This window comes from Paralichthys olivaceus, chromosome 11, assembly GCF_024713975.1.
Source record: "Paralichthys olivaceus isolate ysfri-2021 chromosome 11, ASM2471397v2, whole genome shotgun sequence".
NCBI lineage: Eukaryota > Metazoa > Chordata > Actinopteri > Pleuronectiformes > Paralichthyidae > Paralichthys > Paralichthys olivaceus.
This window is the reverse complement of record NC_091103.1, coordinates 1,612,494-1,625,070: the sequence shown is the minus strand read 5'-3', so window position 1 is coordinate 1,625,070 and position 12,577 is coordinate 1,612,494. Positions and strand designations below refer to the sequence as shown.

The window sequence follows — 12,577 nt, the reverse complement described above, 5'->3', positions numbered from 1 at the left end:
AACTTTTCCTCTATAATCACTTTAAAGTTCATTGTGTTGTGAATCTGTCTTTTTAAAAAGTAAAATTCTGTCATTTACATTTCGCTCCTAAAAAAGATTAAAAACCCAGAAATGAACAAAACCAGGTGATTTTTTTTTTAAACTCTTTGCTTCTGTTTAAAAAAAGTCAGGTTGTAAAAATCCCCGAAAAGAGATTGAATCACTGATTTAATGATGAAGCTCTCGGGTTTGTTTTTCTGAACTCTGATGTTTCACAGTTTGTGATGAAACTGATCCCAGAGTCTCCGTCAGTTAAATCTCTAAATGTTGTTTCAGGGACTTTCCTCTTATCGTTCAGTTGAGACGAGAACAGAAATACAAACTGATGAAACAGTGAATCCCCTAAAAGTCGACATCTCCATCGTTGCAGCAGTGATTTCACGTCCTTCACAAATAACTGACTAATAATGTTAATATTAATAATATTAAACTGCCCAAACTCTAAACTCTTGAAAATTCAGATTTCAGCTTCTCTGCAAAGATCAGTATTTTTATAATGTTCCTTTTTTACTCAGTTTATTATTTCTTTGTTTTTTTCTTCCTCATGTTGATGGAGACTTTTTACACCTGTGTGTTTTCCTCTGTGACAGATTCTGTTGGTTTTAAAATGTTCAGTAAACTGAAATGTGGACTCACTGAGAGCAGGCACCAGTGGACGTGACTGCAGCTCCTTTCATTTCTCTGTTGTACTGTTACTGTAGTTTCTCTGTAACAAATGTTTTCTAAGTTATTAAACCAACATCCAGGCATCTCCTCAAACACACTCACTCTGCCGTCTGTGACTTTTTCTTCCCCAAACAATCAGAGATTTTTAGTTTTGGTGTCATTTTAACGGAGGATTTTTCTATTGACCAACAGAGGAACACGAAAATGACCAGATTTGCTTCATGAATTGAATTTGAGACTTTGTGATTCTACAGACATTAAGTTTAGGTTTCCCTGAATAAATGTGAACTAATTAAGATTTTCTCTAGAAATAATATAACATCAAAAATCTCTTTTTATATCTTTCACTGTTAATAGTTCTCACTTATTTTCTGTTTGTGTGCACTAACTAATTTCCTCATTTCAATTGTCACCTCACAATTTAAATGATTGTTGTATTTATAAATGTCCATGATGATGTAAAGTGGTGAGAATCCCCGACCAAACAGGAAGTTGTAAACAATTGTAAGATAATTAATGAATAAACCTGACGAAGCAGAAGATGAAATCTTTGATATTTTGGCTGAAAATTTGCGAAACAATTAAAACAGTTGCTGATTAATGAAATGATCCATCAAACATTCATCAAACATCCATCAAACATTCATCAAACATCCATCAAACATTCATCAAACATCCATCAAACATCCATCAACGATCCGTTCGGTCCAAACTTCCATATCACAGAACCTGATTTTCTCAATTCAGGGGGGTGCTGCTCTCTAGTGGCCACATTGAGTAACTACAATAACGCGTCTCTTAAATCAAGTTAGCCAAAATGGCATAAGAAGTACTTCCGGTTAGGCTTTAAAAAAATAAAATAAAATAAAACCCTTTATAAATCACATGGATGTAGTTACACAGTATGACCACCAGGTGGCAGTGTGAACCCATGATTATGGCTCATGCTAATTCTTTTAAGTTTTTGTCTTTGCTGATTTTTTAAACATCTTTTATTGACATTATATAAAAAGTTAATTCTCGAAGGAGGAAAAGGACATTTGGATTTTTATTTTTACAAAGACAAGTTACAAAAACGTTGTTTTTAATTGATCTATAACGAATAAATAAAAGCTCATTAAATTAGTTTAAAGCTCGTGACAGCTGAAATATCCTGTGGAATCTTTACCTGGAGTTTAAAGTCGTGTTTCTAAACTGATTCCGAGGTCAAATTAAAATAATGAAAGTAATTAGAGAGTGATTCAATGTCTGTTCTACAAAATAAATCAACGTTAGTGAAGATGGACACAAATATTAATGGTGGGATGATTTCTAAAGATTAATATATATATTTATAAAACACAGACTGTGTTGGTATGAAGCATTAAGATGTAACACACACCGGATGTAAATGTGATTTTCACAATATGTCATGTTTGGAATCATTTGTTACTATTCACTGATTTATTTTGCTGCTTTATTTGTTTTTTTATGGAATTTGTTTGGTTTGTTCCTTCTCATTGTTGACAAAAACATTTTATATCGATAAAAAAGTTTCATGAATGAAAATCTCCACAGTAACTTTTTCACAATAGATGAGCTTGTAGTTGCGCAATGTGGCCACTGGAGGGCGTCCACAGTCATCAAGGTGCATAAATTAGCACACAAAACACTTCCGGTAAGCACATTCAAAATAAAATTCACGCTGGTTTTGTGAATCTTACGTAAGAACTGACGTAAATTCGTGGCGGCCACGTGACTCGTGGCGCCTTGAAGCGTCTTCTCGCGATATTTCGTCTTTGGCAGCTCAACGCGGAGGATCCGTCACGTCTGGATTTTACCCGCCACGCTTCATCCGCGACCGGATCAGAAGCAGCAGGAACCCCGAGGTCCGGCTCCAGTGGACCGGGTCAGAGAGCGCGTGTCCCGGGTTAGTGAGAGCGTGTCCCGGGTTAGTGGGAACTTGTCCCGGGTTAGTGAGAGCTTGTCCCGGGTTAGTGAGAGCGTGTCCCGGGTTAGTGAGAGCGTGTCCCGGGTTAGTGGGAACTTGTCCCGGGTTAGTGAGAGCTTGTCGCGGGTCTAAGTCGCAGCCTCGTGGTTCTTCTCCTCCGCAGTGACGATGGTTCTCCTGAAGAACCTCCAGCCTCCCACCGGGGGAGTCCGGCTCCAACAGGCCGACACCGCGGCGGTGCTGGACGGACAGAGGCTCGGCTGCGGGACGCTCTACGTCACTGAAGCGTGAGTGTTAGTTTGTCTCCGGAAACTTCCGGGTTCGTGTAATTTCATCATGTGACGTTTTTAACAAACAAACAAACAAACAAACAGGAAAAACAAAATAACATAAAGTAAAAGTCTCCACGATGCTTCACGCGAACCACTTCCGGAGTAGTCTCCTTCACAATAATAACCGGAAATGGAGTTGTTCAGCTAATTTGCGGAGCTGCTGAAATGAATGAATCACTTGAATCACAATGGTTTGATTTTATAAATGATATTTTCATCTTAACGTTATTAACAACTTCTCATAACCCACCAAAGACCAGAGAAAAGTCAAATCACTAAAATCTCTCAAATCAGACTGAATCAGACTGAGACAGGATTTATCATCGACAGATTAACTCTTGATTTTCTCTTTTAGTTCAGTAAGTTTCATTCCACTCTCAGCTTCAAGGAACTTGAATGAACTGAAAGGTGCTTCAGCCGCTCGCTCTCTAACGATCATGGAGTTAAATCTCTTCATATCTGAGAAGTGAAGTCGTACATTCTGTGGTTTCTCTGGTCTCTGTCTAACAATCCATTAATAACTGAAACACACGTGTTCATCTGCTGTTCACTGACCTTGTTCACTGGTTCTGCAGCTTATATGCAAACAACTGTCATCTATTTGTGTGTGTTGTGTTGTTCTCAGGCGTCTGTCGTGGTTCGATGGTTCAGGGATGGGTTTCTCTCTGGAGTATCCCACCATCGGCCTTCACGCTATCTCCAGAGACGTCAGCGCTTTCCCACAGGAGCATCTGTACGTCATGGTCAACGGCAAACTCAGCGGTGAGGTTTTCAAAATATCTCCTTACACCTGATCCGTCATATGTTCACAATGAGGTGAATGTGATGGTTCCTTTGGTTTTATAGAGAAATGCCATGTTGAACCTTAGTTATGCTGTCGAGGGTATTTATGAGTGTGGTGCAGTTTTGTTTATATCTTGGGACACTGGACACTGTTCTGTGTTGTCTGTCTCTGCTGGAACGAGTTTCCCCTTCGTCTCTTTCAGGTGAGAATGAGGCAGAAATGGCAGAGAAACCAGCTGATGATGACGAAGAAGAAGATGGCGTCAGCAGCAGCAGCGGTGATGATGGCGAAGAAGGACCAATCACAGAGATCCGATTTGTTCCCAACGACAAGGCGGCATGTGAGTGACTGCACGTAGGACGACACCGACTTCACGGTGTCTCCTGAGACTGAGGCTTTGTAATCTTGTTGTTTTTGTTACTGATTCTTCATTCTTCAGTTGTGTTTGTATTTTAATGACAGATCCACAAGCACAAAGGATTTCAGAACTCTTCAAGCTTTTTTTAAAGTAGACGTCAATTCTACAAGTCCTTTTTTTTAAAACACCAAGCTGTAGAACGGAACTTTTTTCTTTATTGAATATTATTTTAAGTGTTTCTCATAGAATTGAAAGATTATCCTGCTTTAAATGCTCCTGCAGTTGTTCAGTGTTTTGTTGGGCTTGTGTGTTACATTCAGTGGAGTCCATGTTCTCAGCGATGTGCGAGTGCCAGGCGCTGCACCCCGACCCAGAAGACGACGACTCCGACAACGACTTCGAAGGAGAAGAGTACGACGTGGAGGAGGCCGGTGAGGACACACACACACACACACACACACACACTCACACACACACACACACACACACTCCAATGTTATCAGTCTGTTAGAAAATGTTTTAGCACCATCAGCCTCCGAACATCCATATTGTTCAGCCTCTAGTTGTCATGTGAAAAACTCCACATGCTCCAGTTCAGTTTCTCTAATGTTTAAAACTTGAACAGAACGATGTTATTGACTCTGTGTTTCTTTATCTCTGGTTCTCTGGACTCTTCGGTTGCAGAGGCAGGTGAGAGACAAATAAACTCTACAAATATTCTACCTGCTCCGTTTCAGTGGCAGACATGTATCTGTACTGTTGTGTGGAGAATCTGTCGTAGTCACCGTCTCTCTCCTCCACCTCCACCCAGAGCATGGCCATGCAGACATCCCGAGCTTCTACACCTGTGACGAGGGTCTGTCAGCGCTCACGCAGGAGGGCCAGGCCACGCTGGAGAGGCTGGAGGGAATGTTGGCCCAGAGTGTTTCTCAGCAGTACCACATGGCCGGAGTCCGGACTGAGGAGAGCAAAGCTGAATTTGAAGGTTTGACACACACACACACAAACACACACACACACACACACACACACCTCTACGTAAATCACCAGGGCTTGTTTGATTGTGTTGCGGACAGATGGTATGGAGGTGGATGCAGCAGCGATGGAGGCCGGTCAGTTTGAGGATGCAGACGTTGAGCACTGGTACGTTTCACCGTATCGACTAACTTAACACCTGATGATATCTAACAGGGATCCACAGGTTACCCACCATCTTAACCATCAACCCACTGTTGCGGTTGTCACGGTAACCCTGGATGTCCACAGTTTCACAAACGGAGCTCTTTCCCTCAGTCTTTACTCTCAGTTGTTCGACGTTGCACCGGTCACAGTTTTAATTTTGTCACCTGATGCTGATCACGTTTTTTTCATTTGGATTTTTTGGAAATTGAGGTTTTAAAAGTTGACACTTGAACTTCAAACCTAAACAGACTTTGAGTGGTTTGTATGAACGTGTTTGTGTGTAGTTCACTTTGAAAGTCAAGATTTGACAAGTGTCTGAAAGCATCAACATAAGAATAAAGATCATCAGAAACTTGATCTATGATCATAATGTGACAACATCTGATTTGTTGTCTGCCTCTCTGTAGATGGAGTTCATCTCAGCAGCCAATCAAAGCACTGGAGTTGCATCATGGGATTGGAGGGGAGGACAGTGGCCGTTCTTTCAGCTCTATCATCTCTTGTACTTTCTCCACGTTCTTGATGTCAAACTTACTTTTCCCTTGTACTTGAAGACATCCCAGTAGTTTTCTCTTTACCTTGATAGAGCTCGTTGTGTTTTCTGTTTAACCTCCATCTGAACAATGTGTTGTTCTGCACTTCTGTGAAACAGCCAAGTCAACAACAGGAGACTTCTCGAGATGCAGCTTCAAACTCTCACATCCTGTTGTTAACTGCTAAGAAATACCAGTTTGTGTTTGTTTTGTCCTAAAGACAAATGTAATATCAGATTTTCCTGCTCAGGAAAGTTCATGTCTTTGTATCAAATGTCAATAAATGCTTAGTTTTTGTAGGAATTTCTTTGCCCTTTTTATTACTTTAGTTTAAGGACGTTATGTTTTCACCTGCGTCTGGTTGTTGGTTTATTTGTTAGCATGAAAACTACTTTACTGCTTTCAGGACGGGGCCTGGGGAAAAAAACCATAAAGTTTTATTTCAGGATTTAAAAAAAAAAAAAAAAACCTAGTTCAGCCTCATTCTTAACTAAACTGTTTCCAGTGGGACTTTTTGTTACTTAACACAATATGAGAAGTTTGTTCACAATAACAAACCTATGCAGAATCATCAGGTGGACAAAATGAATGATGGTGTTTCTCTGCATCTGCTCAGTGAGTAAATCAAGTTTTTGCAAATATGTTCACTGTAACAAGTTTAATGTTGATAAAAAACATAAATACTGAACATCAGTCTACTGTCTTTAAATAACGCCTGCATTTAAAGATAACTATTTACTGTGGCTTAGAAAAATATGTAGAAATGGTTTTGGGACTGTTGGTTTTAAAGTTAGAATATTTTTATTTTCTATGATACAAAACAAAACCTGCTCATCCTCACATTTATGAAACACGAAATCAAAAAAATCTAAATTTCCAAATATAACTTTTCTCTTAATTTTCTAGTTCTTGAATTTGTGCACTACATCCAGCATCATTCACACACTGAAATCAACCAGTCACTCAATTGTATTTCAACTGTTTATTGTGCCTTTCCAATTTTTACAGAGAATTCAAAAGGCACCAGTTCGATCTGTGCAAATTTAAAACCATAAAACTACACATCACTGTGCTCGTCTCTGGAATGTCACATTATGTATTATTATTTAAATATTGAGCACTTTGTAAAGAAAAGTTTAGTGTATTAGTACCACATATTATCATCCATTATCACTTGTCCCATTGTTCTGTGAATTAACAAACGTAAATGCATCACAAGGTTTTTACTTGGCTCATTGTACTATTGCAACTGCAGTACTTTCAACTGCCAGCCACCAGGGGGTGATCAAGACGATCTGAAGCCTTCACCTCGTCCGTCTTTATTTACAAGTTACAAAACAGACACCACTGCAGTCAACCCAAAACTCATGCAAACTTTCATTTCATCAAAATCTCTGTTATTTCAGGGACATTTCTAATAAAGTTTCAGTGTTTGAACAGTGATCGATCGACCTCCTGTGACGTAAAACAAACAAAACTGTCAAATGAGTATATTTACTTCCAACATGTGCTCTTGAGGTTAAATCATCTACAGTCTGGATCATCACTATGGACGAACAGAAACCTTCAGGTTCAAGTGTCTTTAAGAAAAGTGCGTGTCAGTGTCTAACATCTGAGGTCAACAGCAGGTTAACTGAGTCCATCTGTGCTCCAGGAATCTACCTGCGAGGCTCAAGTCCTCTTCTTTGTCTCCACGGAACGATGGAGAGACGTTGGTTTCCTTAACAACAGAGGGACGAGTTTCTCAAACAGCAGCACCGAGCTCATCATACCTGGAACCACACGAGTATAAAGAAGAAGAGGGAAAAAGTTGGATTCGCTTTAATAAACAAGAACTTAAGGATATCACTGTTCTTAAAGCAGCACTCTGTAACTTATAGTGAGCAACAGCGCCCCCTGCAGAACCATGTGGTGATTAATTCTGTCTGGCTCCGTGTCCCAGTGATGAAGTGGTTTTTATATTTAGAAATGTAACTGAAACACAGCTGAATGCCTGATATTACCCATGATCCTCTGCTGTCTGAACCAGAAGAGCTGTGGCTGTAACAAATCCACCAAACTCTGTTCAGAATTCTTCGTGTTTTAAAGTTTCCTGCTGAATATTGGAGATAAACTCTGGTTGTTAATAACTTCTCAGTGTTTTTAACTTTATCTACAGTTCAGCTTCACTCTTCAGCTGTCGGGAGCTGATTGTGACTCTCAGTCACTTCTTCTCACAGGAGATCGAACCCACTCAGCAGAGTAACAGAGAACAGACGCTCACACTCACCGAACCATCAGACTCATTTTGATCAAGCTGCCGGTTTAAGTCAAATCATGCATTAAGTTGTTTTAAGACTTTACTTGGGTCAGAGTCAGTCTGTGGTCTTACCCAGCAGTGGACCCAGCCAGTAGACCACACAGTACTCCAGGAAGGAGTGTCCGCTGCAGGGGAACTGAGTGGAGAAGGCCAAGGCCGGATTAAACACTGCTCCTGTCGTACTGCCGCCTGGACACACAAATACACACAAGTACACACAAGTCAACTGATAAATCATCACTGCGTTCATGTTGAACATGCTCTTAAATCAGTTTCTCTCAGTGGAAAGGTTGAAGTTGATTTCTTGCTCAATGTTTTATGATCGAATAGATGTGAATCATGTCATTAGACATCATTGCAGGTTTTGCTCAGTTGTGTTCACAGGGATGTTGCAACAGGATAATACCTGAGCTGAGAGGTGGCCCCCGAGAACAGGTGATTATGTTTGTCAAAAAAAACTCTATGATCTGCTACATGCAGGAGACTGCAACAACACCATGGTTGACCACCGTGTACCGAGACTTTCTACTAAACGCTTCTTGATTTGAGGCGTTTGGTCGAAGACTATATGATTTGATGTACAGAGCAATAATAAGTATTATAAACTTGTCTTAAAACATTAGAGCCCCAGTGATCTTTCTAGATTGAATGATGATTCTGTATTAACTTATCTTTTCTCTTCTAATTTCTTCTACCTAATAATTGAATAAAGTTATCTATCTATCTATCTAATGGAATATTTTGTATATGAATGACTCTTGTGTTCTTTGTTTGTTCGTCAGATGAAATAACTTGAACAGAACCTCCCAGGTTGGTTTTGCCCAAAGACCCTTGACATGAATCTTTATGTTGCTGTTTTATTTCATTATATTAAAAGTGCAGGTGAGTGGGACCCTGGATGTCAGCAGGTTGACCTTTGACCTCACATTATCATTACATATTATTCACACGTGGTTCAGAAACGTCATCATACCTGCATAAACCACTGACGCGGTGACCGCAGCTATCGCGTGCACGCGATATTTCTCCTCCACCGATCGCGTGTGCGTGATGGCAGTCTGCACCGCAAAGGCGCACGCGAGCTCCACGGCGGCGGCCTGGTGCAGGGGCGCGTGAACCGGGCTCACGCACCGGTAACCGAACAGCTTGTGCCGCACGTGCAGCCTCGACAACCCGAGTCCCCACATCACCGGGACCGCGGCTCGTGCAGCGGCGGCCGCGACGAACTGGCACGCGATCCTCCGCAACGCGCACCCGCCCGTGATCCTCGCGCGGTACGCGTGCTCGAGGGTCCCGGAGGGGTTACCGATGGCGCCGCTGAACGTGAGTCCGTGCACCACGGCGGCCAGGTAGGTCAGAGTGAGCGCGACGCGGGGTTCGATCCCGCCCACTTCGGACAGCAGTTTGAGCTCGTGCGTGCAGCAGCACAGCTGGAAGGTGGACACGAGCTCCACCGCGTACACGCAGAGCCCCGTGCGCGCGAGGCTCCTGCTGATCAACCTGCGGGTCGCGTCGCTGAGCCCGACGATCCCCGCGAGCACGAGCAGAGACACCGCAACGTCCGCACTCATTTCAGACAGACTCCGGTGATGAGCGGAACTGCTGGAGTCTCCTCCCCGGCCTCGGGTCTCTCTCTCCCCCACGAATGTCGCTCCCTCCGGCGGATGGAAGCTTCAGCGCTGCTCGGGCTCTGCGGATCTTTCCGGGAGGATGCGGCATCTGGTCCGGAGCAAATGAGCATCATCAGGTCGCTCACATGGTGCGGAAGTGACTGAGCTCCTCAGTCCTCCTCATGGTCCTCCTCCTCCTCCTCCTGCTGATGTTACTGCTCCTCTCTTCTTTCTATCCTTCTGCTTTTCTTTCTTCTTCCTCTGACTCTTTTGTCAAAGTCCATCTCTCCTAATGTTCATTAAATTGGAACTTATAATAATAAAAATATGTAAAGGTGAAATTCAGAGCAACTGATGGAAACACAACGTCTTAGTTAAAGAATTCATGCAGTTCTTAGAACCACTAGATGTCGCTGTCTTCTTATTCTGTTCTTCATATAGTGTTCATCATGTCCTGAAAACTGATCAGTTTCTTTTAGAAATGTATCCTCCACAAATTGTTCATGTAGGTTAAATCTTAAGTCTTAAACCCTACGTGTCACAGATCATTTGCTATGATTTTAAAGTTTTCAATATTTAATAAACACAATTTGTAAAAAGGATAATATGCTAGAATATCAGGCTGAGAATCATCATCAGAAATATCTTCCTTTGCTCCTGCAGATTCTTTTTCTACCTCCTTTAGATTTCCAAAGATCCGTGAGTGACAGTGTCACAGTCACCAGTACGAAAACAGGTTTTCACGGAGAGAAAACACCAGCACTGATTCAAATATTTATTTTAGATAAATGTATTGTTTTAATCTATTTAAGACTCAGTTTGTGTGTTTTTTTATTGTATTCGACTACATTGAGGCAACACTAATACGACTTTCTTTATACTATACAAAATAGATTTTGACCAAGAAAAGCAGTTTTCCACATCCCATGTTTGTGCTTGTATAATTTCTGTGAGATGAACTACAACAAGGCAAATTAAAGTGCTTTACATAAAATATAAAAGGCATCATGGCAAATTGTAAAGGCAACATAAGACAATACAAAAAAGAAAAAACAATTACAATGAGAATCAAAATACATAACTACATTTTAACAAATACACATAATGTTTTTTATATAGATAATCTTCTTCTTAATAACAGCAACAATAATAATTGTGTGTAAGATGAAAACATATCTTGACTTTATAGATGAGTTATTATAAAAACCTTCTTCTTTCTTGCTCAATTATATACTGACGGAGTTACACCTGAATGCAACACAGTTTGCAGGGTCCTGGAGGGAGCTGAAATGTCGGACTGTTCTCTGCAGTGAACGCACCACCACTGTCTTTTCACTCTCGCCCGGCGCGCTCGGACCCGCCCTGACATTTGAACGGACATCCTCGGCAGCCAATCGGCGACGAGCGAGGCTGGGCAATGACCAATGGCGTGTCGGGAGTGCCGCAGGGAGAGGGCGGGCCCTGGTGGCTAACAATAGCCGGAGCTCGGTCTGCTGTGGAAGAAGCAGGAGGGAGACGGAGCGGAGCGGAGCCGGCAGCAGAGCACGCTTCCCTGGATACATGAGCCCCACGTTTACCCCCAACACTCTGGTTTTTCAGTCAACCTCCGGAGCAGCGGTGAGTGCTTCCACTTTGTCTCTAATTCAGCCGGTTACCTCCACCTGTGATTCAGCCGTTCACCTCCACCCAGTGAGGCACGGAGCCCAGGGGCTGGTTCTCCGAGGATATCTGGGGTTAATGGAAACTGCAGCCCGGGAGCACGCCGCGATTCTCCCGTTCCTCACCTCCACATCCACGAGTGAACGCCTCGGTCCTCACAGGCCCGTCAGCCCGCACACACGGAGCCGCAGGAGGATGGTGGTGATGGTTTTTCTTCCCCGGTGTCCTCCCTGTTCACCCCGGGAGTTTTCACCGGTGGTTTAACGACAGGCCGAGTCTAGAATGAATGAATGAATGAATTTCAGAAAATATAAACCTGTAACGTGATTCATCAGAAAGTCCGAGCCATGCCCATTTACTGTAGTCCAAGAATAGACGCTGCCCCGAAGCACATTTGCATTTTAAGTTCATTTTTCAGACCTCATCTGAGATAATAATTTAACGAAGATAGTAGAACTGAATCTTTATTGGACATTTTACCCATAACTTGATTTGTGTGGCACATTTAAAAACAAAGATCTTCATGAGAACAAGTGATCAGGGGCAACGAGCAGAATAATACTACACAACAACTAGAACAATATGACATTTAAAAGTCTGTCAAAAGTGAATAAACCGAACAAAGGAGAAGGAGAAGTGGGTAATAGAAACATAAGTAAATGTGAATAACCATTTGGTAAAAGTCTTTGGCTCAGAGAAAGTTTTGGGAGTCGATTTAAAAACAGACAGGGAAGCTCATAACTGTTCCACGGGGTTGGGGCCCTGTCATCTTTAGTCCTCAGTCTTCACCGAGGAATATCCAACAGGCTCTTATCAGAAGATCTGAGGCCACAGGCTGGACAGAAGCTGGGTGTCAAACTATGCCACTTGAAAGTCAATGTCAATATTATAAAATGAAAATCACACAGGCAGCCAATGATGGGAAACTAAGGGAGATACGATCATGATGAGTTTGTGACTTGGGAAAAACCCCCTGAGGCAGAGCAGTCATTTCTTAGTGAAGAAGTAAACACAGCACTACACTAATTCAGCTGAGACTTAATAAATGCTGGAATCACTTTTTGTGTTTCTGTTAAGTAATTAGATTAACTCTAATAATAATTAAGTTAGTCTTTGACCATTAGACTTGGAGAGAGAGGTTCTTCTCACACTAAGGTTTTTAGCTGTGGATTTCACACACTGAGC

The 12,577-nt window shown here is 42.0% G+C and overlaps 3 protein-coding genes across 4 annotated transcripts in view; 2 read left to right on the top strand and 1 right to left on the bottom strand.

Annotated features, from left to right (window-relative positions):
- Positions 1–2,477: 2,477 nt before the first annotated feature.
- clns1a (chloride channel, nucleotide-sensitive, 1A) lies at positions 2,478–6,127 on the top strand. The gene is made up of 8 exons (XM_069533832.1): positions 2,478–2,614; positions 2,799–2,922; positions 3,593–3,734; positions 3,959–4,091; positions 4,430–4,540; positions 4,921–5,094; positions 5,186–5,252; positions 5,699–6,127. Coding segments are annotated over exons 2-8 (747 nt in total). The 5' UTR covers positions 2,478–2,614; positions 2,799–2,803; the 3' UTR covers positions 5,700–6,127.
- Positions 6,128–6,793: 666 nt separating this feature from the next.
- On the bottom strand, positions 6,794–9,879 carry aqp11 (aquaporin 11). The gene is made up of 3 exons (XM_020105503.2): positions 9,097–9,879; positions 8,196–8,312; positions 6,794–7,596 (listed from the first exon to the last, which is right to left on the bottom strand). Exons 1-3 carry the CDS (start codon positions 9,692–9,694, stop codon positions 7,496–7,498), a joined length of 816 nt encoding a protein of 271 aa, XP_019961062.2. The 5' UTR covers positions 9,695–9,879; the 3' UTR covers positions 6,794–7,495.
- A 1,333-nt stretch (positions 9,880–11,212) lies between these two features.
- The window catches only part of pak1 (p21 protein (Cdc42/Rac)-activated kinase 1), a 34,002-nt gene continuing 32,637 nt past the window's right edge, over positions 11,213–12,577 (top strand). For both annotated transcript variants that reach the window (XM_069533827.1, XM_069533825.1), the window contains exon 1: positions 11,213–11,350. The gene's annotated coding sequence lies outside the window, so the exon portion shown is untranslated. The remainder of the gene's footprint in view (positions 11,351–12,577) is intronic.

What these genes read in the sequence shown, in the direction of transcription:
- clns1a (XM_069533832.1), top strand. Translation starts at nt 2,804, where the DNA reads ATGGTTCTCCTGAAGAACCTCCAGCCTCCCACCGGGGGAGTCCGGCTC. An exon ending in ACGGCAAACTCAGCGGTGAG is followed by an intron (nt 3,735 to 3,958) that starts GTTTTCAAAATA and finishes CTTTCAGGTGAG; the next exon opens with AATGAGGCAGAAATGGCAGA. An exon ending in GAGCAAAGCTGAATTTGAAG is followed by an intron (nt 5,095 to 5,185) that starts GTTTGACACACA and finishes TGTTGCGGACAG; the next exon opens with ATGGTATGGAGGTGGATGCA.
- aqp11 (XM_020105503.2), bottom strand. Translation starts at nt 9,694, where the DNA reads ATGAGTGCGGACGTTGCGGTGTCTCTGCTCGTGCTCGCGGGGATCGTC. An exon ending in CGCGTCAGTGGTTTATGCAG is followed by an intron (nt 8,313 to 9,096) that starts GTATGATGACGT and finishes TTGTGTGTCCAG; the next exon opens with GCGGCAGTACGACAGGAGCA. An exon ending in CTGGCTGGGTCCACTGCTGG is followed by an intron (nt 7,597 to 8,195) that starts GTAAGACCACAG and finishes GTGTGGTTCCAG; the next exon opens with GTATGATGAGCTCGGTGCTG.